Source organism: Ciconia boyciana, chromosome 2 (genome assembly GCF_034638445.1).
Source record: "Ciconia boyciana chromosome 2, ASM3463844v1, whole genome shotgun sequence".
Lineage (NCBI taxonomy): Eukaryota > Metazoa > Chordata > Aves > Ciconiiformes > Ciconiidae > Ciconia > Ciconia boyciana.
This window is the reverse complement of record NC_132935.1, coordinates 103,724,305-103,749,558: the sequence shown is the minus strand read 5'-3', so window position 1 is coordinate 103,749,558 and position 25,254 is coordinate 103,724,305. Positions and strand designations below refer to the sequence as shown.

The 25,254-nt window shown below is 37.8% G+C and overlaps 1 protein-coding gene across 1 annotated transcript in view; it reads left to right on the top strand.

Annotated features, from left to right (window-relative positions):
• Positions 1-25,254, top strand: part of CNTNAP2 (contactin associated protein 2) — a 1,193,181-nt gene that overhangs the window by 836,547 nt on the left and 331,380 nt on the right. The window contains exon 13 of the mRNA XM_072853401.1: positions 15,048-15,248. Within this exon, the coding sequence (XP_072709502.1) occupies positions 15,048-15,248 (201 nt within the window). The remainder of the gene's footprint in view (positions 1-15,047; positions 15,249-25,254) is intronic.

Below are 25,254 nucleotides of genomic sequence, written 5' to 3'. Positions count from 1 at the left end.
TTAATGCTTGTGAGCATCAGCTCTGAAACAGATTCAGAAAAGTCAAATAAAATCCTGTTTCCACTTGTAACCTTTGTGATTTCTGTCCTTGAAAGCATTTTTGGAGCTGAAAAACCCCTGGCATTTCAGGCAAATAAGAGTCTCATGGTTTTTTGACTCATGGTGAGCACAGGGAATAGAACAGAACAGTTATGCTATGTTATGCATCTAGTTCTGCATGACAAGCCATGACCTAGGTCTGAGGGGTCCATCCAGGAGAGCAGCTCTCTGCAGGGCAGGTCCCATACAGGTCCATGCAGGAGAGCAGGGCAGAGACGGGCACACCTACAACATTGCCCAGGCAGGGAACGAGGGCTCCAGGCTGAGCTGATACACCACGTCCCCTGGGCCCTTGGCAGGAGACGGTGTGGGTGGGCGTCCCAGGGGAGGCCGCTCCCAGCCATGGAGGCCTATGAGCACCTCCAGGACCCCGGCAGAAGTAGACCTGTGCTGCTCATCTTCTCTCCTTTAGACATTGATGGTTGGCCACTTTGGAGACAGAGCATTGGGCCAGATGGACCTTGGCTCTGACGAAGTCCTGTTGTTCTCTGGCTCTTTTGTTTTAACACATTTTATCAAGGGAAGCAGCTCATGCATTTCAAAAAATGAGTACAAGGAGAAACAAAATATCCACAGGAAATGAACAAGTATTGCTCACCTCAAAAAGATTTGCAACCATTTAGTTCAGGAGCACGTCCTGCTTCAGACTGAGGAGGGTTTGATCTTTGAGCTTCGCTAGTGTCAGAGATGTGGGGTTTTGCCATCCTGTGGAAACCCAGCTAAACTGGGTGAACATAGAAGACTTTCAAGAACCGCAGTTCCCACTTGCTTTTTGCAAATTTGTTCAGGTGGTCAAATGATCTTGAGACAATCCACAGCTCTCACCCCCATCAGAAGGTACATGCCTCCTTCCCACAACGTGACGGAGCTGATGCGTAGGGTGGGACATGACTGCCCATTCAATGCCTTCTCCTAGCACAGGGCTGGGAACATATGTCATCAGAGACTTCCTCAGCATATACTGCTGGGGAAAGAAAGAGGTACGAGGAAGAACAGGATAGGATAGAATAGGATAGGATAGTTGAGTTGGAAGGGATCTACAATGACCATCTAGTCCAACTGCCTGACCCCTTCAGGGCTGACCAGAACTTAAAGCATGGTATTAAGGGCATTGTCCAAATGCTTCTTAAACACTGAGAGGCATGGGGCATCAACCACCCCTCTAGGAAACCTGTTCCAGGGTTTGACCACCCTCTCAGTAAGGAAATGTTTCCTCTTGTCAAGTCCAAACCTCCCCTGACGGATGCAGCTTTGAAGCGTTCCCACATGGCCTGCCACTGGATCCCAGGGAGAAGAGATCAGCACCTCCGTCTCCACTTCCTCTCCTCAGGAAGCTGGAGAGAGCAAGGAGGTCGCCCCTCAGCTTCCTTCTCTCCAAACTAGACAAACCCAGAGTCCTCAGCCACTCCTCAGAGCACATGCCTTCCAGCCCCTTCCCCAGCTTTGTTGCCCTTCTTGGAATGTGTTCACATACCTTAACATCCTTTTTAAATGGTGGGGCCCATAACCGCACACAATACTCAAGTTGAGGCTGCACCAATGCTGAATACAGTGGGATAATCACCTCTTTTGACCAGCTGGTTATACTATGTTTGATGCGCCCCAGGATGTGGTTTGCCCTCTTGGCTGCCAGGGCACACTGCTGACCCCTCTTGAGCCTCCTGTCAACCAGCACCCCCAGACCCCTTTAGCAGGGCTGTTCTCCAGCCACTCTTCTCCCAGTTTATACTTGTGCCTGGTGTTACTCCGTCTCACGTGCAGAATCCAGCATTTGTTCTTGTTCAGTTTCATGCCATTGATGATTGCCAAATGCTCCCATCTATCCAGATACCTCTGCAAGGCCTCTTGTCCCTTGAAAGGGTCAGCAGCACCTCCCAGTTTAGTATCATCAGCAAACTGCCTAAGGGTGCATTCAACTCCTTCATGCAGATCACTGATACAAATACTGAACAGAGCTGGTCCTAGAATTGAGCCCTGAGGAGCACCGCTAGGGACTAGTCTCCCGCCATATGTAGCCCCATTCACTGCAACCCTTTGAGCCCTGCTGTTCAGCCAGTTCTTCACCCAGCATGCCATGTACCTGCTTTTTGGGGTGTAGCATTTTTGGCAGAGTTGGGGTTTTTTCCTTCTCTTCTCTTCTCTTCTCTTCTCTTCTCTTCTCTTCTCTTCTCTTCTCTTCTCTTCTCTTCTCTTCTCTTCTCTTCTCTTCTCTTCTCTTCTCTTCTCTTCTCTTCTCTTCTCTTCTCTTCTCTTCTCTTCTCTTCTCTTCTCTTCTCTTCTCTTCTCTTCTCTTCTCTTCTCTTCTCTTCTCTTCTCCTCTCCTCTCCTCTCCTCTCCTCTCCTCTCCTCTCCTCTCCTCTCCTCTCCTCTCCTCTCCTCTCCTCTCCTCTCCTCTCCTCTCCTCTCCTCTCCTCTCCTCTCCTCTCCTCTCCTCTCCTCTCCTCTCCTCTCCTCTCCTCTCCTCTCCTCTCCTCTCCTCTCCTCTCCTCTCCTCTCCTCTCCTCTCCTCTCCTCTCCTCTCCTCTCCTCTCCTCTCCTCTCCTCTCCTCTCCTCTCCCTCTCCCTCCCCTCCCTCCTCCCTCCCCTCCCCTCCCTCCCTCCCTCCCCTCCTCTCCTCTCCTCTCCTCTCCTCTCCTCTCCTCTCTTCTCCTCTGCCCTCCTCTCCCCTCTTGTCCCCTCCTCCCTCCTTCCCCTCCCCTATTTTATTTTATTCCAGACGTCATGTTTTTATATTATGATGGAGAAATCCTTTAAAATTCCTCATGAAATGTAGTCAGACAGCTAAGTGTCCTGCAAAGCTGCATGAAATGCATGTGTACTTACCGATAGAAAAGATTATGTATGTGTAAAGATTCATTGGTAGAGGCCAAAGTGCAGGCCCAGGCCAAGTATCCTGGAGCGTATGGGTAAGCTTTAATCGGACTTTTGCAGTAATCGACTTGATCATATGTGGAACCTTGTCTGATCCAGTGTAGTATTCTCTGTAATCCCTAAATATCAGGCTGTTCCATGTGAATGGAGATGTTTCCTTGCGAATAAAATTTCTCGTTGCTCTCGAAAGCAGTTAGCTGTTGTAATGGATGGCTTCTGTATATATTTGGAACCTCAGTAGGAGCAGAGACGGTGTAACGCATCTTTTTCCAGATAAGGATATAACAAAAACACTTAGCCATTCATTTCTGTTGGAACCAAGGTACAAAGTCCAATTATGCACAATCACAAATTTTTCAGCATCTCAGAAATATTGATTTAAAATATATCATTTCTACATAATGAAATGTGTGTTAAATTTATTAATAGGTAGTGCTATATTTCTGAGCATTATTAGAGTAGATGGGACAGTATTTATAAGCCTTCAATGAAAAGGAGAGTAATAGCAGACCTGGTAAAAAAATATCTTCATTTTCATGTATGCCACCATCTTCTCCAAATTCTGCGGTGGTTTCTGTGCATGGTCTGATTTCTGTATTGAGGCATAAAAAGAGTATGCAGGAGAAACAGGTTTATGGAAATACACATTTTTCTGCTTTTGTTCTCATGAATCCTATGGCTGCCAACGCTAGAAAGAATTTTCTGAAGGCAAGAACCTATTGGATAACTGCTAGCAGGAAGCCAATGAGGCAGCTGGTACAACATTTGGCTTTCTTAGAGTGTTGTTTCTACACAGCACTGTCTTTGAGGTATATGATACTTAGGGTACTACTTTCACAGGATACATACTGCAAGGATAGTTGGAGTTTCTGAAAATGCTGATTTGTATTTCTTTAACAGAACCATTTGTATAAAAGCACGCTGTCTCTTCAGGTGGAAGTAGTGTCCCCTGCAATGAGTTAGGGTGTTTTAAAGATGGTTGTGTAGGTCCTGAGATGAGAGGGAAAGAAAAAGTCACATCCTTTGGTTATGAGAAAGTGAAAAATTTCACATTCAATAATTTCTAGAGGTTGAAAGTTTTTTGTCAGTCTACCATGATTTTTATTCTTCATCCTTATAGTACTTTTAATTTTTTCATTAAAAGAATTAACCTTGTGACTTTTACTACCCTTAAGTATATGTGGGTCATTTGTCTTTTCTCAGGACCAAGCTATGCCTTTTTCTGTAATTTAGCATAGCAAATTATGATTTCTGTCTTCTACCTTAGGTTTAGATTGAGATAGAACTAGATCACAACATTCAGGAAAGGAAAAACTTTTAAACAGACTTTATTAAAGATGCTGACTTTAGTATTAAGTCTAATTGGCTTTTTCTTTTCTCCTAATGTCACTCTGTGCCACATTTCAAACCACAGGTGTCCTAAAAAGCTTTGTATACAATGTGTTTTAAAATAATGCATGGCTGTTTTATGATAAATGAAATCGCTAAAGCACTGTGATGGACTGTGAAGTTTTAAGTCATGCTTCATTTGAGAGATTAGAAATAAAGACATTCAAGACATCAAAATTCTTCTGTCAGTCACAACATAACTAAACTTCATTCTACTGTCTATCCTGTGACAACTAATGACAGAGTTTTTTGAATTTTCTAATGAACAAGTGCTGAAATGCAAAAAAAACAAGAAACATGATGTTGTACTAAACTACATATGACAGTATTGTTTGTTATTTAGTTAGGCGATGCCTCAAGAAAACGTGCTGAAGTTTACACAACAATCTTCAAATGGGGTTCTTAAATTTAAAAGCAGCTTATATGATTCAGAATAATGATTAAATTATTAGAAACTATCAAAAGTGTGCATCAACACTTTGAACTGTAACTTCTCCAGTCTGGAGACACCTTTCGAAAGCAAAATGAAAAAGAATATTGGTTAGGAATGCAATTAGCCAGATTTCTCTTTCCCAGTCTTCAGTTGCAAATAGCCAAAAAGCTACGTTCCTGAAAATGGAACAGGGTACTGAATGAAAACATGCCTTTTTTAATTCTTCACACCAATCTTTTCAGGAGGTTGCCTAACATTCAGTTTCCTGATGCAATAATTAGAAAGACTACTTCAGCGCGCTATATTCCTTTTCCTGTCTGTCCAAGGAGAGGAGTTAGCAGGATATGAGAGAGGAGAGTGGAGGACGTTGTTCTTGAGAGAATTAAGTTGGATCAGTGAAGAGTATGTTGAGGATTCAAGCACTCAAAAGCTGATCAGAGAAAGAAAGGTGAAATTTGTTTAGTGGTAACAGTTGAGACCTGCATTAGCCTTTTTTTCTGCCTCTTCAGCAGAGTAGAAATGAAAACTGACCTGACTTTTCAGTCAAGATAGTTGAAGAAATGGTTTCTTAAGGTTCAAGCTAACATAGTGAAGCTTTGAAGACCACTTTTCTTCAAGATACCCTTTCAAATAATTTTTTTAAACTGTGGTACTTTTTTCAGTGATTCCAGGAAGCCATGTTTAGGATCATAGCTAAAGAATTGTGCTATGTTGTTTTGTAAAAGAAACAATCAGGCAGTAGTTGATTTCTTTCAAGGGCAGTTGCTCCCATGATATGCTAAAATGAACTGAAAAACATTTTAAGGGAGATGCATGCATTTGATCTTTCCAGTTGTATAATACCAGGTTAGATATGAGGCTACTCCCCAGAAGGTAGAATCAGTTGTCGATTCTTCAGTTATTGAACTGTAAAAAAAAATTCCAGCCCTTGCCCATATTCTGTTCATTGTGCTGAAAACAACCATTCTGTTAATTCTTTTATGTCCTTTGTTCTTGACTTTAATATTCCTTGATCTAAACTGAACTGCAATTGCCATCTGTTAGACCAGGCACTTAAATGATCCGAGTCCTCCTTCATATGGCTGTACAGTGTCTCATTATTTATTGTTCCTTTCAATATGTGATCATTTTTTAACTTTTGTGTCTATTAACACCCATATGAGGTCATTTTCTACATTAGGACCCAAATCTGATTTAAACTTTTCCCTCCAGGCACTGCTTTTCAGCATAACAATGTTTCGTGTTGCTGCAGTCTTTTTTCTTTGAAGGCATAAGTGATCTGTATTCTGTTTCTGGAGATACTCTTGGCATTAGCTTTTTACATGCAACTGTGTTGAATGGTTTGAAATCATCTCTGGTAATCCAGAGAAGTCATCCTCTGCTTACCACTTCAGTAATGTCCCTTTGGGTTTCTAACAAGTTGTATTGGAACAGCCATTTCATTATCAGTTCTCTGATAACAGTTGGTTCCTTGAAAATTTTATTTTTGTCACTTCTTTCCACTGTATCTTGTAAAGCATCTTTATATATTATATATTGATTTAAAGTATTATAAGCTTATGTTCAATTCAATATCACAGTAAATTCACAAAATAAGTAGAGTTTTCTTCTTACTGAATTGTTATGAAAGAGACTACATAAATACAAGGGGAAGTGTACAGTTTCATTGTCTCAGAAGACAATGTCTGTATGTAAAAAGGAAAATATCCAATCAGTAGTTGGAGATTAAATTTGAATAGTCATTATTATCTTGATGAAGAAACAATGAAAGGAACAGTAGAAGGAGAAAATTACTGCAGGAATGATTGAATTACATTTTGGGATTGATTCTATTCCCCACCTAAATAGATTAAGAAACTCACTGACTTTGATTTCAATAGAATTCAGTCCATAGGAACACTCTTACTCTTTTTTTTTCTTCTGGATATTGGGTTTTTCTGATCTAGACCCCATTTTCTACATTAGTAAGATGAGAGCAATAGAATTCATATCAGCAGAGTAACTTTACTGCAAAATTGACAGTTGCAAATTTCAGGCGAGACTGTCAAAACACTCATTAACTTCAATCAAACCTACATTTTTCATTTTTATAAACCAACTGTAGCTCTTTTGAAGTCCGTAGCAGAATTCGTTTCAAATTGGTATACATAGTTTTAAACTTTTATATATATACACATAGAGAGAGATACAAAAAAAATTCAGGAAGGAGGGTGAAGAGGGTACTGTCTACTGTAATTGTTTTCCACATCAATTGTATACATCAGATCTTGTGTCTACAACATTGCTGCAAAAAATGCTTAGTTTAATCACATTGCTAATGACTGTTGTGGTGCCATCCCCCACAATTCACAGAAATTGAAATACCAACTAAGTTCTTATCAGAAAATAAAATTGGAGATCTCATAATACGAGATTATTATGATGGTAATTTTTATCCTCCCTAGCAGGCAGTCCACTTTTAAATGGGCTGTCTTGTATAGTTTCTTGAGTGATTTGTAGTGTAGCATATTGTAGAAGACATTGCAGTAATCTAATTTGAAGTGACAAATGCACTGAGGATGGTAAAAATCATGATGTCTAGTAAAGAGCTATCTCCAGGCTGACATGTGTGAAGGAAATGCATTCCTAAATGTTGATGCAATACAGTTGTCAAATAGTAGTTAGAAATCCAATAGGGCCCGCAGGCATCAATTCTTAACAACAAGTGCAGAGCACCCAGCAGCAGATGGAGATGCATAGAATTTTTATTACGTCTTGAAATGACTTCCCCCTGTCTTTGTCATAGGTATTGCCTTACATTTATGTTCACTGAGCTTTCAGCTAACTATCCCATCCTTCCATGTTATCCGAATGCTAAATATGCACTGCTGGTTTAAAGAAGATGCAGATCAGAGGTATGAGCAGCGTAGTACCGGTCATCAGCACAGGCCGCTTATCCTCGCTCATCTTCCTACAAGTTCGTGCCAAATATGTGTGCCAAACAGGAAGAGACTTGGGATAAAACTATTTCAACCAGCAACATTTTGGGTAAAAAGTAATTAGCCACTATCATGTTAGTGATCGAGAAGACAGCCATCTAGAAGAAATGCCATCAGCTTGAGGGTTAAAGTTGCTAAGCACATCCATTTTGCCTATGGCTGATGAACAAAGCACACCATGAATATTGGTGTGGACTTGCAGTCATTCCTTTTGGACTTGTAATGACAGTCATCAAAGGAATATGAATTATTTGATATGCACAGGTTTTCTCAAAACCATCTTCTGTGAGGCTTCAACCAGGAACCAAGGTGTGGTTGAGTATGATGAAAGTAATCATACTGGATGACATTTATCAAGGCTGTCAGCCAAATTTTAGGTCATGAAAGTGTGTCCATCAAAAAAGCCACTGATCTATTTCATCAGAGAGAGAGAGAGAATGATCATTTCTGAGAAATAAAACTGTTTTCTGATTTCTTGAAAATATCTAATAAAAGAATATCTTAAGAACATAAGCCCATTAATACCAAGAAAGTAAAACTCTAATAGTGATAACTGTAACTGTAGATTAAAGTAAAAGGGGAAAAAACATGTTCATCCCTGTGGAATACATGCATTATGTTTTCTGAAGTTTATTTTCCCAACTTATTTCCAGTTAATTATCATTACCAAAGATTACTTGATTTGCTTGTCAGAAGCAAGTTTTCTTGCTTGAGTGAGCACCAAGCAAATGAATGAGAAAAGTTCAATAACGGGAGAAACTGAGTATTTGCTAAATAGTTAGTGTTCTAGAGTAGTGTTAAATACTATCACCACCCTCACAAACTATGTTGAATATTAAGTGGGAAAAATCACTTCTGTTAGTATTTGATTTGATCATTTGAATAGCTGGTGATCAAGGAAATTTTAAAATTAATTTCACTTTTTATTAGTGAATCATTACTAATCTATTAATGAATTATTTTATTAGTCAACCATTTCACTTTTTATTGGTGAAGAACAACTAGTGAGTGGGCAGGACTGTAAATAAGTCATTGCAGTTGAAAGGTGTTTTCAGCAAAGTAAATTATGTCACTTTCCTTTCCTTTTGAGGAAACAGGTGGTCATTTCCCTTTTTTAAAAAAAAAGTAATTCTTAAATTAATGAACTTAATCTTACTGTAATATCTATCTGTGGGAGAGGAAGTGATTCACCATAGAGTAATGTTTAGACTAAATTACAGGCAGCCTATTTTCTCTATACCTATATCAAATGTCTTAGCATTTTGGATCTAATTAGATTGTTCTTAGTGTTTCACCATTACGAGTTGTATTAAGAATCTATGGTTACTGGTTTTCTGCATTCTCGTCAAAGAAAATTAGGCTTCTTCACTGCTAAAAGCAAAATAATGAAAGAACCACTTTTTCCATATCTATTTTCCTGTACAACTGGAACACTCTACATAACATTAAAAAAGAGCTAAGAAGAAATGCATTTGAATGAAGAAGTTGTCATCTGGGAGAGCCTTATCTTCCTGATGTGTTAGCAATTAGCTGGTGTTGGTACTCTGTCCTCCAGTGGGAAAGCTAGCATCAGCCTAGTGAATGCAGTTAGGAGCTCTTTTGCTTCCATGTCTATGGGAAGTATCCAGTCTCTTCCACCGAGGGCAAAAGCCACTTTGTCTTAAAATATGGACAGTTAGAGGGGAAGAGGGAGGACAGAGTGGGACAGGTGCTACGTTTTCAATGCATACATTACTTTTCTGGTTCAGTTTGCTACAAAAACAGCTTACTGCAAATCAACATTTAATTCTTTTCTCCACTTAAAACTAGGATTCAACAGCATTGTGTATCAGGAAAGTGTAGTGGATCCCTCCCAAATTTATAGCACTCATCTCAATGACAGAATTCCTTTTCTGAGACTTCACAAGTAAATAATTTTCTTACAATGGGGCTAAGAAGTGTTTGGGGGCTTTTTAAGTGATCTTTTTAAAAATCAGTATTTCTTAGAATAAATTAATAATGGAATAATGCAGACTGCTCCAACTTTCAATACATCTGAAATGAATTGAAATCTGTGCATAGGATTAACTTTGGGCAAAAATGGAATGCAGTTAGTCCGATTAACAATGATGCTTTACCTAATTATGATTGTATAATCTATTCTTCAGGTGGGTCAGCAGATCAGCTAATTCTTGTCTTCTCAATGTTACTGTGGTATCAAAAGAAAATCTATCGCTATCCAGCCTAGCTCCCTAAACTACATCATAACTGAGAAGTCTCCAGGGTTTTATGAGCTAATGATGTGAGATTGATCATGAGCATGAATTGTACATAAACGTGAAGATTTCTACTGTGTACTTTTTTGCTTGACTGCCATGTCTTTTCCCAAAGTTCTGTGGCTCTATATGAGTTTCAAATTCAAGGCAAAGCCCAGCACTTACATTGGCTGACTGGACTATTCATTGGACTAGGGTATTTTGACCAGCCTCAAAGAAAACACTACACAGTGGGCTAAGGTGCAAAAGTACATTATTAGAGCCCCCAGGAGATTGCGACTGTCCCATGCAATATTGAAAAAAAACCCTTTTTTTCCTCTCCTTTAAATTTCTCTTACACCCTTTTCTGTAATTTTATTGCATTTTTGTAATGTAAAACATACTTAGATTTTCTTTAAACATTAGCTTTTAACTTCCTGTTAATACGTCTGTGATAAAGAAATATTATGAGAATACTATAATTATCCTTAAATTATTAATAACTACTCTCAGCAGGAATTCATTTTAATATAGTTTTTAATTTGAATAACAGAGGTCATAAGCACATAGAGTATTTTATAGATGGTGCTACTTAACAGCATTATAATTGTTAAGCGATGTCTGCTCTTTATAGGTGTGTTTGGCTGTATAGAAGTCATATACACAGGTCTGACCAACAAATTGTCTCTAAACACTTGTGGTTAGAAATAGCCATATGTTATGCTTTCTTAAAATAATTGCCAGTATATTAGAAGAATACTCATACCAATATTGTGGTGACTGTAATTGCCAGGAGTATATATCAAATTACAGTTAACTAGGACAGATTTTTCACTTCTGTGTACCTTAAATGAGATTTCTGTGTACTATTGACAGAGAATGTGGGGTAGCTTTTCTTGCAGATTTTGATATATTAACTATGACTACCACATTCTGTTCTCAGCTACATGAGAATAAGTCCATAAATTGTGATGATACAGATATTTGAGATAGTTTGAATTATCTGCATTACCTTTTCTGTAAGGGAAGTTGGCTGCAAGCAGGTTACTGATTCAATCTTTTTGAAGAATCATCTCAACTAACAAGCAGTTTCTGAGAAACTGGAACCATAAATGAAGAAGTTGGCATTATTTTCAAGCTATAAATGTCTAGTTGATTTCCTTGGGAAGTATTATCACATTAACAAATAGTTAAGAGTAAAAGTGGAAAAGCAGTTTGTAATCAGCACGCAATATGTAAGGTTGAGATTCCTGCCTGTCAACTTTCTCCTTTAAGCCTTTCCAGACATCTTAAGGCCAGCCTTGGTAGTATAACTGTATGAGATGCAGAAGTCTGCTTTTGGTGGGGAGCAGAGATGGATTTTTGGCTGTGTCCATGTTACGCTGTCAGTGTGTTTTTCCAGCCAAGGAAAGATCCTGTCATTCTAGACTGTCTCAGTCCCTGCCTCATGGCAGGGCTTTTTAGTTAAATCAGAAAAATGTGTGAAGAGTGCAAAATCCCCCACCCAGACAAGGAGCATCCTACTTGTACACCAGCCATGACTATTCCTCAACACTCTCTCTGTGCCTGACCTGTGGACACAGATCATTCAGCTTCCAGATTTCAGACAAGCCAGCTTGCTGAATGTCACGGAATTGTTAGCCTCTGTGTGTCCCTTGCTTCTATCCTATGTGCATAGTGACTCTGACATAACTGATTTCAGGCTTGCCAATGGGAGTGCCCTGTGCACTGGTAAGCCAGTAAATTTTTCCTTACTATGATCAAGTGCTCTTCAGTCATTTGAGCCAGTCTGTCAACAAGTTAGTTGCAGGTGAAATGGGAGCTAGATTTCCTTCCAGTAACTGGCCAGGTATACCCTAATTAATGTCCCATCATCTTCTAGACAGCAGGAAGAGATTGAGATGCCTTTCTAGAAATGGTTATTGACTTTATGCACATCTATGTATATTTATAAATAGATACATTACAAGGTGCAACAAACTTTTTTCTATTAGTAGTACTTGTACTTCGGCAGAAAGATCCTGAAGTGGTTCAGTGGGTAGGTTTGACTGACATAAAGGCAACCTAGATCCATCCACGAGTACATTTCTGTCTTCTTTCATACACTGTGCCACAGTAAAGCCTGAAACTCCCTCACTGGGAGGGGAAGTGTCAGGGCTACATTTGCTAGAATCCAGTATCCAAAAGGAACACCCTTCACAGATATAATGGCTAACGCAGCTCCTGTTGCTAATGACATTCCTATGGCTTCCTCATGGCTAGTCTAGGAGTCTTTGCTGGCTCAGAAATCCAAGAGGAGGCTCTAACTGGCCTAGTATATGCGCTACTAACATGTTAGAGCTCTTACATGTACAGTGTTTTCTGCCAAAAATGAGACATTGCTGTCAGTGAACATATAAACTATCTCGATCCTTTCTTGGAAATGAATCTGCAGTAAACTTCCATCCCAGGCTCTCAACAGGCTCTGTGTTGTATTCTCTATATAGCTTGGCAGGTGACCATTATAAATTGTTCCTCAGTACTTGGGCGTGGGATTAAAGCAATAGAGAAATAAGAATTCCTCTTCTTCCTTTCCCCTGCTTTTTTTTTTTTTAAATTATTTTTTTTCTTGGTGCAAGAATAGTATTGTGTTTGATATAGAGCTTTGGACTAAGGATATGAATGTTAAAATAATAACCATCTTGCATCACCTGCTGAATTTCATCTCATTTGGCTAGTGATGCGTACTCCCTGTGGAGGATCCGTCTGCTTTGCTTACCTTATCTCCAAACATTTGATTAGAAGGACTTGCACCATATCAGTTACAAACACATGGGTCCACATGACTCCGTGTAATCCAAAATAGTCTGACACTATGCAGTGAAAATTAAGACTGGAAAATAAGGCGGAGTACAGAGTCCTGGAGATAAGAATAATCATAACACGGAAAGATAACTTTACTCTGGGTCACACCCAAAACTCATCAGTGTATGTAAGCACATTTCTGTGAACTTGGTGAAGGAGTACTGAAGCGCTTTTGAGTATGCCTCAGTTTATCAAAGTATTTTCATGTAGTTAAAATATTGAAGCACAATATCAGGCCACAAGTTTTGGAATGACTCAGAGAGATTTGCATTAACAGGTATGAGATTTACATAGATGAATTGAAATATACTGCTATGTACTATATTTTATGGTTTTTATTGCTGTAAGGCACATCTGTCAGGTGAATTAGTATTCTCTGAAACTGCCAGATGATCTCCCTGGAGAATCTGTTTTTGTGATAAATACAGCGAAGTAGTAGCATGGCATGTTTTCGTCTCTGCATCTCTGGAAGGACGACTGTGGTCAGTGGTGTTGCTCTACAGGAACAGCTGAACCATCTGGGGCAAAGGCCTGGCTGGCTCATCCGGGAAACAGGGCTTTTGTGCAAGACAGTTCAAGGCACCAGAATAGATTCTTACAGATTTTTTTAAAGTTCCGCATTTCCTATTCCAAGTCCAAGACACATTTCTTTGACTTGTCCCTCAGTAGTAGAAGTATATAAAACAACAGAAAGAAAATTTAAAAGAAAAACAGGAAAACAACTTAAAATGTAAAAGAACTATATATGATAAGTATTAGTGACAAAACCTGAACTTCTAGGAATCTTTGTGGTAATATGCTAAAGGAGAATCTACAGAAAAAAGAGAATTTTGGGGGTTTTATTTACTGTCAGTCTTTCGTACTAACACAGGGGAGGATTGACGTATTTCAGTCCTTGGCTATTTGAGATGGACATTATGAGTAGTAAGTATCAGCTGAGATGATAGTGTTGTTTTTACACTGGTAGCTAGTCAACTTGAATTTCAAAGTTCTTCACACCTAAGTGATAGAATAGTATTCTTACAGGAAGACAGTATCACCAATATTGACTGAATCTTCATTGTTTTAGTTCTGAAACCCTATGTCTTTCTCAGATAATATTTTTTTCATTTTGGTTCTGTGGAATGTCACTCTAAGAAAAAGTAACGGTTCCTCTATAGCAGGAAAATGTCTGTGCCTTTTCTTTATTTCCTTTCTAAACTACCTTCCAACTTCCACAAATCTTCCAACAAGAGGAGTGTGGAGTGTGTTGTTTCATTATTATGTTATCTCATCTTAAATCTCCTCTGGTAACTACTGACAAATGGCACACAGTAACACTTCTAGTGACTTGCTGTTCAGTAGTTTAAAGCATTATAATGCATACAGAGTCTGTTGTAGCCTGGATATTACACACTTTTTGCATGCGCACTAGGCTGTGGGAAGTGTTGAGATTCAGGCAATGCTGCTATATTTCTTATCACCAAAATGAGGTTGTCCTTCCCCCTTCCTTTTGTCTTTTCACAACTAAACAGAAGCTTTTGTATTTCCATTTTCTCCTACTTCTACTATTTCTTACGTTGATATCCATACCATAACCACAATCAGTGAGGTCATACAGTGCTGCTATTGTAAAATATTCAAGTCTCAATAAGCAGTAATTTTGGTTTACTCTAGGAACACAGCTTGGGTAAAAATGTAGAAACCTTGATAAACTGCAGTGTTTTCAGTATTAATCACTAAATGATGTAGTCACATAAGAACCTGGTGCATTCCTGTTGTTACAGTACTGCAAAGCCATGTTGTTCTCCAGCCCACAGCAACTTACCATGCACAGTGAATTTTCCTCACATAGAAACCTTGAATCTTTAGTGCATCAGCCTTGTGTCCTTCTAATCAATTTCTGATCAAAGCTAATCCTTATTAGTTCCATATGTCACTATTAGCATCAGTTGTTCAAGGAAGTCTCTTCACACAGTATATTGGTTATCAAAACTAAAAAGGCAATCAGGGTTTCTTCCTTTCATCAGTTCATAGTTGTTGGAACTATGCTCTCATGTGATGACTTTTCATGTGCAATGCCCTTCTTCCCCACTACCCCCTCAAAAAATATCTTGCAGAACATTTTTATCTTTTGTCAAAGGCCTAGATTTTTTTTAATTCAGTTCTGCTGTCTGTCCTTTACCAATTCTTGTCTTGTCTTTTTCCCCTCCCTTTCAGAGGATAAAGTTTGGACAACTGTGTACCATGATCTACAAATGCAGACTTCTGTGGGAAGCAACAACCTGGAGAAGTTATCTGTACTGCAGCTCAACTACAGTGCAACGATGGACCAAATTTCTGCCATTACCAGTAGTGCTGAATACTGCGAGCAGTTTATCTCGTATTCTTGCAAGATGTCCCGGCTGCTGAATACACCAGGTAGGCTGAGAATGGGATATCAATTAAATACAGTGTTAAAGAACTTTATCTGAACAATTCAACAGGTATTGCTGTTAGACCAGTCCATTCAGTGAACATACTTCTTTGTTATCCTTCATTAAAGTTCACAAAGAGGTAAATAAATGAAAATACAAAAGAAATTATTTTCTTAGGAAATTTTGCGTGTTTGCTTACTACTAAAATGAGCTTTGTTGCACCACAAGTCTGTGCATTCTTGTCTCAGGTCTGTTGCTCCTTAAAGCAGGAGGCTTTTCATAAACAGCGTAACTTTGAAAGTTTAACCAACAGAGGCATTGAAAAATTGCTTTGAACTTTATCCTGTTTTTCTGGTTGTCAGTTTTCGTATGCTACAGTCAGCAAGGGCACTGGCTGAATGAGGGTTGGAATTTTCCAAGTAATATCTCTGAAACAGTTTCTTAAACACAGAGTATTTGTGGGTAATCAGATGCCTTACACATTGTAGAGATTGGCATGGTCAGTAATGTGGTTGTGTGAGAAATATGATATGCTATTACCTACAAGTAGATTCATTATAAGTTCCTACTTTTGCTGTGTAGCTTTACTGGAAGAGAACAGTCCTAGTACTGCTTGCTATAGGTGCCTCCTCAACAAGTCTTACCTGTAACTGATAAAGACAAAAGCATTAGTCGTTCCAGAATCAGTAAAACAGCACATAAAGAAGGAATTCAGTTTTAGAAACTCTTTTAATATGCACCTAGTACTTTATCTGTGCTCTAATTGTATATGATAGCATTTGATGTTAAATAAATCTTTAATGGTACTTAACGAAGACTGGGTTATAAGTGGAAACGTATAACACATTTTTGTGATTGTGAAGTGAGTTCATTGTGATAGGAGCAATTAAAATGCATTTCAGATGAAACTAATGGCTGGATGCTTACAGCGTTATACTTTAATCTGCTTCCCCTCATGAATTTATTTCAGTATATTTTCTTATGGTGCTATAGATAAGGATTCATTTGGCATGCATGTGCATCTTATCCCTATTTCCATAAGCATTCCGTTAGTTAATAGATACTGTAATGCTTGTTACTCCTCTCCCTCCTCCCTGCTGTTTTTGAACTATTTCTAATGCACGGTTTGTCTCTGTTGCTATTATTTTGCTTAATTTAGCATAGCACAGAGGCTCTGCAAAGTGGAAAATGATTTCTTCTTTCTTGGGCCTTAATGTATAAGATCCTGAATCATGTTCATAACTAGAAGTATTGTGATTAGATTCTGCTGATGGATACAAGCTCCCTGCTTGCATACGCTTCAGAAAAGTAGTATATGGATGTATGTTTGGGCAAGTATTTAGAAGGCGAATTTACTTAGGGATGGAGCTGGAGATAATGTGCATAGAAAGCTCATAGTTTACACAGAGTATAGTGTTAGATTCTCCTTCTTGAAATATATAAGCCTATTATTTCAGGACCAAATTGTACTTGTTAGTATATATTTATATTATGATAAAAGAAATATATACTGTAATTGCAGATGTTTGTCCTAGCTTCTAGATTTAAAAGAACAATTAAACAGCACACAAAAGAATAACTTACTAAAAATTTCTTTAGGGAATAATCAATTCCAGATATTTGCATTTTTAAGCTTCTTAGAAATATTTGGGTGTATTTTGCAGATACTTCTTTCTTAATGTTTTCACCTTTTATATGGAAAGATAAATTCTCTTAGAAACTGTTTATAAACCAGTTTTTTGGTCTGGAAAGCGAGTTTCCAGAGATATTCTGTGAGGTAGGTTTTTTTCCTTTAAGTGAGAAAAAGAAACAACAAATGCAGATCATTTTGACCTAGACAGTAACAAAAAAATCACACCGCATTGTTTGCATAACACCTGTAATGGTTTGTACACATAGCACAGCAATGATTTGTATGTTAGTGGGGAAGAGGCCAATATATTTTCTTTCTAAGCTATGTGTTCTTGGCTTCAGTGTATGGTTTCTAAGCTAAGGAACTATTTTTTCATATCTTTCTCTATTTCTTTTTCCTTTTTTTTGGAGGATTGCCTTATTTGCTAAATATATTATGACACCTCTCCATCTCACAGCACAGCTCCAAGTACTCATGTGGCTTCTTCCACCACAGAGCTTTCTATATAAACCGTTGCATTATGGTGCACACACAAAGAAATGAAAAAAAAAAAAAAATCATTTTTTTATTCTTCAGGAAGTGGAATCCTGGTTGTATTGAAGTCAGTGGTAAAACCTCTGTAGACTTCATGGGAGCAGGATAGCATTTGTGGCCTTGACCACAGGTGCTTTTCTAGGTCAGAACTTTTCCTTTACACCTTTCAGATGTTTAAGTAACCATTTAAAATAGACTAGTCCTTTTGTTTTAAATTGCATCAAAGAGAACAGAGATAACGAAGAAGGCAGTGCAGCAACTCAGCTTTTCCACCTTTTTGCCTCTTGGGGATCACATCACTTTACAACATGATTCCTTCTCGGGTAGAAATTGCTCAGTTAACATGTTTAAACAAATCAGGATCAAAGCCATTTATTGATCTATTAATGGCAAGTAATTAACTAGCCATCAGTGAGCTATAGGTTTTGCTGCTTTTAGTTATGCATTTCGTGACAAGGTAAAGGTATATACAATTGCACTAATATATGTTCTGCTGCTAATAATAGCTTAAATAAGTTTTTCTTATGTAGTGGAAACTGCATCAAAATGCTTTGTTTGAGGAAAGCCTTCATATTAAAAAACCTGTTTTGTTGTGGGGGGGTTTTGGCTGCAGGCACAGTGGTGAAAGGATTCTCATTGTCACGTGCTTTGAGAGCAACACATGAAAAGCAGTCTGTACAAACTAAGAATTCTCATTCTTCTGTTACGAGTTTTAGAGTTTGAGGCTTTATTTCTCCAGGTCCATGTCTTTTTTTTCTTAATCATGGGCTTTCATCCAAACAAAATAACATGTACATCCCAGCAGAGAACAGATTAAAATAATTGCCAACAATAGGGATTGGGAGTGATTTTACAGGTCACAATGCCATTGCCTTTCCACTTAGTCCGAGGGAAGCCAGTAATAAGATGTTCCATGTAAATTAAATCATAAGTGACTTCTGAAAACATACCCGAAAACAGGAATCTCTTAAGACTATAGGATAGCTCAGCTTTGAAGGGACTGCAGAAGGTCATCTGGTCCAATTTTCTGCTCAAAGCTGGATGAACAGTCCTTGTCTAGTAGTAAGTAAAGACTATCTGGAAATGCAGCTTTCCTTCCTTACTGTTTTGGGTTTGTTTTTTTGTTTGTTTTGAACTTGCAGCCCAGTATGTTTTAAATTATGTTCAGACCTAGGGGTCTATTTCAAAGCCTTAACAAAAGATCATCAGAAAAACAATATTAGTCAAGATAGCTTGGTGACTTTCTTAAGAAAGTGCAAAACAGGACACCTCTGCTGAAAATACACCATGTTATTACAATAAACAATAAAACTATAGCTACACTATAAATTTCTGGGGAAGCCATTTTCAAGCAGGGAGCCTGCAGTGGATGCAGTTGTCTCATAGTCTTTACGTCAATTAGCTATATACTGAGGAGATCTGTGTTCAGTTCCTGACTCTGATACAGATTTCCTCTATGACTTTTACAATTTATGTAATTTTTCTTTTTTTTTCAGTTCGGTCAACATGAGGCTGACGTTTCTTATTGTCTATATTGTCTATGTAGATAATACGTTTTTTAGAACAGGAATTCCTTTGTGAATATGCAATTAGCATGATAGAGGCTTGATCTTGGCAATCCAAGTAACTATTACAGTTAATAAATTAATGAAATGATAAGCCCATGGATCATAATTGAAACTTAATAACAGTGTACATGTATATGTAAATTTGGGGGAAAAAAAAAAAACCACCAGACTTTTTATTCTGTTTTGCTCTTTTACATTTACATTTCTCATATCCTCTTTTCTTCTCGTTTCCTTGGAAACTTCCATTTTGAGAAGATAATGATATGTTTGGTACTGAGGACATGCAGAAAGCGAGCTGTTTTCTGAGTTCTCGGTGCCCATACACTTTCCAGTTGGTATGGGAGGTGATAGGATATTTCCCTCATTTGCAAACAGGAACTTGGAGATAGAAGAAAGTTCTTTTGTGCCCACTGGTTAACAAGAGGAAAAGAGGCAATGCAGGATATAGAATCACTTTGCTTTTATAGGAAGAAGCTTCCCTTCTTTGCTGTAAGAAGCAAAGTGATATAGAGGACAGTAATACAATATACTAATAAAACGCAGAATCTTAGTTAATGAAATTATATGTCTTCATCCACTGTTGTCATTAGACTTCCTAATAACACCTGCTTGTAACTTCCTTGGTATGAAATTCTCCATGGGCCACTGATCTCAGCCTCTGAAATGGGGAGGGAACAGCGTGCTGGCTCTGCCATTCTTCCCTTCACCCTGGGAATGAGACCCTGAAGGGAGGAGGGCTGCTGTGTTCACAGTATCTGTGAGTCTGTCATTTCCCAAAGCTGTAGGAGCTGTAACAAATAATCAGAGTGTGGGAGCTAAAAGCATAGATACAGAGAACAGAACAAGATCTGTTGGTGTTGTGTTCCAATTTTTATTCCTATTCAGTGTGCCTGCAGGCAGCATATGAAAAGCATAAAGCAGAGTTACGGCAGTACATGAATTACTGTTTCATGCCTGTTTGTCTTTGGAGAAAATGAGACAGCAGCTTCATGAATTCAGGAGTTTAACAGGTGAAATAGAAAACTTAATTTGTTGTTCAGTTGTTTTAATTACAATAAAGCAATTGTAATACCAGTAGTAAATAAGATTTATGGGTAGACTGAGATAAAAACAAAGTTAAAAATTGCAAGATGATATTTTTCCTAAGTAGCCATCCAAATCAGAACTTAATATATAAACTTTCACATGGGTAGACATTAACTGATCTAGAATGCTAGTTGCAGATATAATTCCTGCTTAATAAGAGGTTTTCAAAAAGAGTCTGAGAGAGGAGTGGGATTTCTGCAGTCCTACAGTGATGAATGGAAGCTGCTCCAAAACTTGATCAGGCTTCAGCATTCAATTCTCAATGTTCTTTCAGAAAACATGCCTATAAGCTTTCTTGTATCTTGTCCAGCCTTAAGAAATTTATTGATTGATCCCTTCTTCTCTGTCAGTGTTCTAGAAAAGCTGATTTCAACTTCTAGTGATTTTTCAAGCACAAGGGTATCAGGAACAATGTCCCTGCTCTGCTCTGATCTCCATGCTCATGTCCTAGAAGTGGAAACCAACAGCTTTTGGAGATTTCTTTTTTCCTTAGTCATTGTCATGTTGCTATAGAACTGAAGCAGACATTAATTCGTAGGTTAAATGTTTCTCAAGAAATACATATCAATCCTCCAAGGTAAATGTTAGGCAGGTAAATGGTTAGTTAAGAGGTTGTTTTTTCCAGTCCATTATTAATACACCCTTCTCTCACATCTTTGTTTCACTCTGCACCTTTGCTTGTCTGTTAGCAATTCCTTTGAGTTTTTTTGATACTGTGATCGCTGAGTCTCTTAGTTTCACTTTATCTTATCATACTTTTAGGTGGTGAACTGTTTTTGCTAATGTTCCAAGTTCTCTTTTGCTGTTGTGTAGGAATTAGACTTAATCTGGTATCACTAAGTGAAAAAGGCTACATGTTGCTTTGGTGTTTGTTAGAACTAGTAATAGCTGATAAGAGCTTTGTGAGTATTAGAATTCCTCTGTGGAAAGTGTAACTGCAGTGCTGTAAGCCCTAGTTTATCTGCTATGCCTTTTTAAGAAAAAGTGGTGCATTTGAGTTTTAACTTTGCAGTTATAGCAGAATGTTCCAAACCAGTTGTTTCTCATACCCACTCTCTCTGTAAATGAGCTCTGCCTATTACGAGAAAAGATTCGCTATCTTTATTTCTTAAAAGAAAGATAGAGGAAGGCAATAATTACTCCACTGTTTGTACTGAACCCTGTTTTATAAAAACTGTTCAAAACCATTCATGGTTATTGTTTTCACAGAAACACTCACAGACATTGCTTCTTCATGAATCCAGGTTGTTCTGGGGAAAAGTCATCTTTCTTGATGAAAGACCAAAACAGATTAGTTTATGAATTTGTCAGACAAAATGGATCTAGATGGTATATCATTGTGTGTCTTGACAAGAATTTCTTTCACCCGTGTCCTAAAGGCATTCACATTACTCTGAGTATTTTTTCTTATTCAAATATGCAGTAAAAATATCCAGTGTTTATTTTTTCATTCCCATTGCTGAGATGAATGTGTCATAAACAACTGTATGAAGAATCAAGCTAAACATATGCAATTAAAAGAAGATGGTACTTTCCAGAGCATAAAACAAAAGGATCATAAGACAGAGCTCCATTCGCTACTGTGTTATGGACTTCTCTTGGCCTTTTCTTCATTGCCCTGCATTGCCTTATAAGAACACAAGTGTTCAGCTATTATTGAAACATTGCCTGCCCTGTTTTCATGGATGAGATGATACTGTTTCATTTCTTGAGGCTGTGACTTTTACCAATTATCTGAAGGTTGTAGTTAGGCTTTCCTAAATTCTAAGCTGAGCTTTCCCAGCTGACAGACTGGGGCATTGAACTGTCTCTTCTGGATTAGGTTTTACATTTGGAAAGCCTTTTCTGCTTCTCAGGAGCCTCTTTAAACAGTCTTTAGTTAATGTTTGGACTTTGGAAGTACTGGAACTGCTTTGTAAGAACTACTTTTTCTTGTTAGTGATGTTATCAGATCCCACCCTCTATATCATACATGTTTTTCATAGTGAGTCCATCAGATAAACCTCTGGAACACAGCAGAATGCATATGAACTTGAGAATGGGTATGGTGTGATTACTAACATATGTGTGTCTATTTGAAGTATGAACAGCTCAAAACACATCTTATTCCAGGAGTATGTTTGAGTATGTTTTTTTACTGCACCTTTTATGTATGTAAGCTTGATATTATTTATCAAATCGGTCTATTAAAATGTTCTTCTGAATTATCTCTGAAACTGAGTGCCTGAAATTGTTTCCCCTTTTCACCTTGTGAATAATTCTGCATACGTTTTCCCTACTTTTCCACATTTTCTTTATAATATTACCCATTCTTTCCATGAATCCCCTTCAGTGATTTCATACTCTGCCTGTATACATTTGCTAATGTTAAAACAGTGTTGCTTAGATCAGCCAACATTGCCTGAGTGTGTATGAGGACAGAGTTTTACTAAAGGTTAAAGGGAGTATGCAAAAAATACAACATATTTTAAAATCAGGTTCACGTAATGTCATTGCCATTATAATCTGGGGGAGGAGAGTGCATTGTCCCCTTGAACGTTTGTGCCTGTATGTGCTTGTGGCATAAGCCATACGTACCTTTAGATTTCCTTGTGGAAATCTATATACATATAGGAATTGATGTAGAAGGAGATGGCCTCCAGATAATGATCACTTCTTCTTAGAAGGAATTACTTCAACAAGATCTTTTTCAATGTGTCTTTTGAAATATTTTGTTATGTGAGATTTGCTCAATGTGAGAAGATGAAAAAGCTTAATTAATCTCTGATTTTCTGTAAGGTAGGCAAATTTTACTGGCATATGGACAGTAACTTCTATTTTCAAGGAATTTGTGTTGCCAGCAAAAATGATTCATGATCACTTCCTTAGATTTTTGGAATAAGGAGTGGGAAAGATATTTCACTTGATTAATAGGAATAGGAATAAAAAATCAATAACCATGTTTTCTGGAAAAATGGATCTGCAGATTTAAAAAAAAAAAAAAAAAGAAAGGATGCTTACTATATCTACTGGTGGAAATTAAACTTTGAATCTGGGCGTTTGTTGGCCAGTGCAATGATGAAGATAGAGCTGCTAACAAGATGCAGAAGATTGAAATGCAGTCCAGCATTTCAGAAGCAGCAGCTAAAGATTTGGAATCAGTTACCAACTTAGCTGCTAAACTATAACGAGTTTCAGAAAGTGGCAGCTGGTTAGTACATGCTGCTATCTCAGTTAGTCTAGAAAAGACCCATTGTACTAGTTTCTATTGGAAGCCTACCCCATTGCTGCTTTGCAGAAATAGCTGGGATGTTTTAGTAGTCAGCATGGACTCTGTAAAGCAAACATATGCTCCACAACGAATAGTGCGGTTTCACCTGCAGCTTGTTAAGATCCTGTGCATTGCCACAACAGCAATGATGATGCTTTGTTTAAACTGCAGATATGTAATTAGATACATGTAACTTATAGGATAGATCTTACTAACTCATAAATTCAAGACATCTTTAATATCTGTGAAGCTATTTTTAAAATGACATGTCTACCAAAGCACTCGCATAGATGAATAGCTATAATAAATCTATTGTATCAAGTTTAAATTGTGTCCACAAAAATATTTGTATTTTGGAACATGCTATACTATGAAACAGAGTATTTTCTCCCATTACCTTAAGAACCAGTAATTCTGCTTTCTGCTACCATTAGTCCATCGCAAAAGTTCTTTTTACCTTTTTTCTCTTTCCCCTTTACTCATTCCTCTTTGATGTTTTATTGTCTCTCTACTTCTGATATTTGTAACAGATTCTGATTTCATATACACTTTTGTAAAATCTTAATAGTATTTACAGTGGTTTTACTCTTGAATGACACAGAAGTAACAGCTCAAAGCTTCTTTTCTTTTTAATCATCTGTCCCCTATGGCATGGACTGTGTTTTCATCATTTTTTTGCAAAACACTATGTCAAGTAGCAAGAATGTTTGGAAGAGATACTGAACCAATTTCTTTGCTGGAAAATCTGAAATTGCAAGCAGACCAAAAAAATTGTCAGACATGTAGGATAATTCATCTGTGTTGATACTTTGCACCACTCTGCCATTTTTCACCCACAGATCTAAAAATATCTTAACAAAATCTCCAGAGGTTAGGGAGTTGGAAGTAATGAGAGTTTTCTTTTGTTTTGACTGGGGGGTTGGGGTTTTGTTATTTTTAAAGATTTCTGTGCAAAGTGTGTTTGAATGTAGCAGTCCTGAGGAACTGAAAAGATTGCTGGCCACAACTTAATGATCAATGCAGATCAGCATTTACCATGCTAAGCAGTGAGCAGGCTTAATCTCACTGAACCAAACAAATCTTGACTCTTGCTCTGATTAATACTGCACCTTGATCTGTGGCCTGATGGACAACTCTGTTGTTCACAATCATGTTCAAGTACAAGAAATCTGTAACACCAGCAAGACTTTGTGAACACAGAAAAACCAAAGAATAATAATGAGTGGAAACTGTGGAAACCCACCAAAGGCCAAATTAGGTGTTTCCTCTGACGAAATTAAGGTTTTACCTGCAGAACTTCTTCCTAACACCCACTTTGCTCATTATTAAAGTGGAGCAACTGAATATTCACATATACTTCAATGAGAAGTGCATAGGTAATTGACCCACATTTGCATGCAGCATCCCAATGTCAACGTATAGTTTTCTTTGGACTCACATGCAGATTTCGTATTGTACAGTAACACCTGGACAAAAGAAAGATAATCCAGTTACCCATTATGTCAAATCTCTTGGCGTCCTCTGTCGGCTGACTGTTAGTGTTTTGTATTGTATATAGATTCCAGTGAGCACAAGAGAAATAATAAGCAATTCCAATGTTTATATTCTTCCTGTTGTCAAGATTCATTTTTATTCAAAGTAGTACAACTATGTGAGCTAATGCTTAGAGAAAAAGGTTCGATTGTCTTTTTGAATGTCATGCTAACTTTGGTAATCCTTTTATTATAGGCCTTTTAATCAGGAATTACTGTCTATCTACATTATAAGAGCAAACACACAAAAAAAATTCCTGTCAATTCAATCTATTAAAGGATTCTTTTTCTCTGTTTCCCAAACTTTGTAATCCTTGCTCAGACTTATGACTGAGGAATGATAATAGAATAACTCCTCTTTTGTCAATGACTGAAAAATAGCAATGCTTTCTTGCTGACAAAATCTT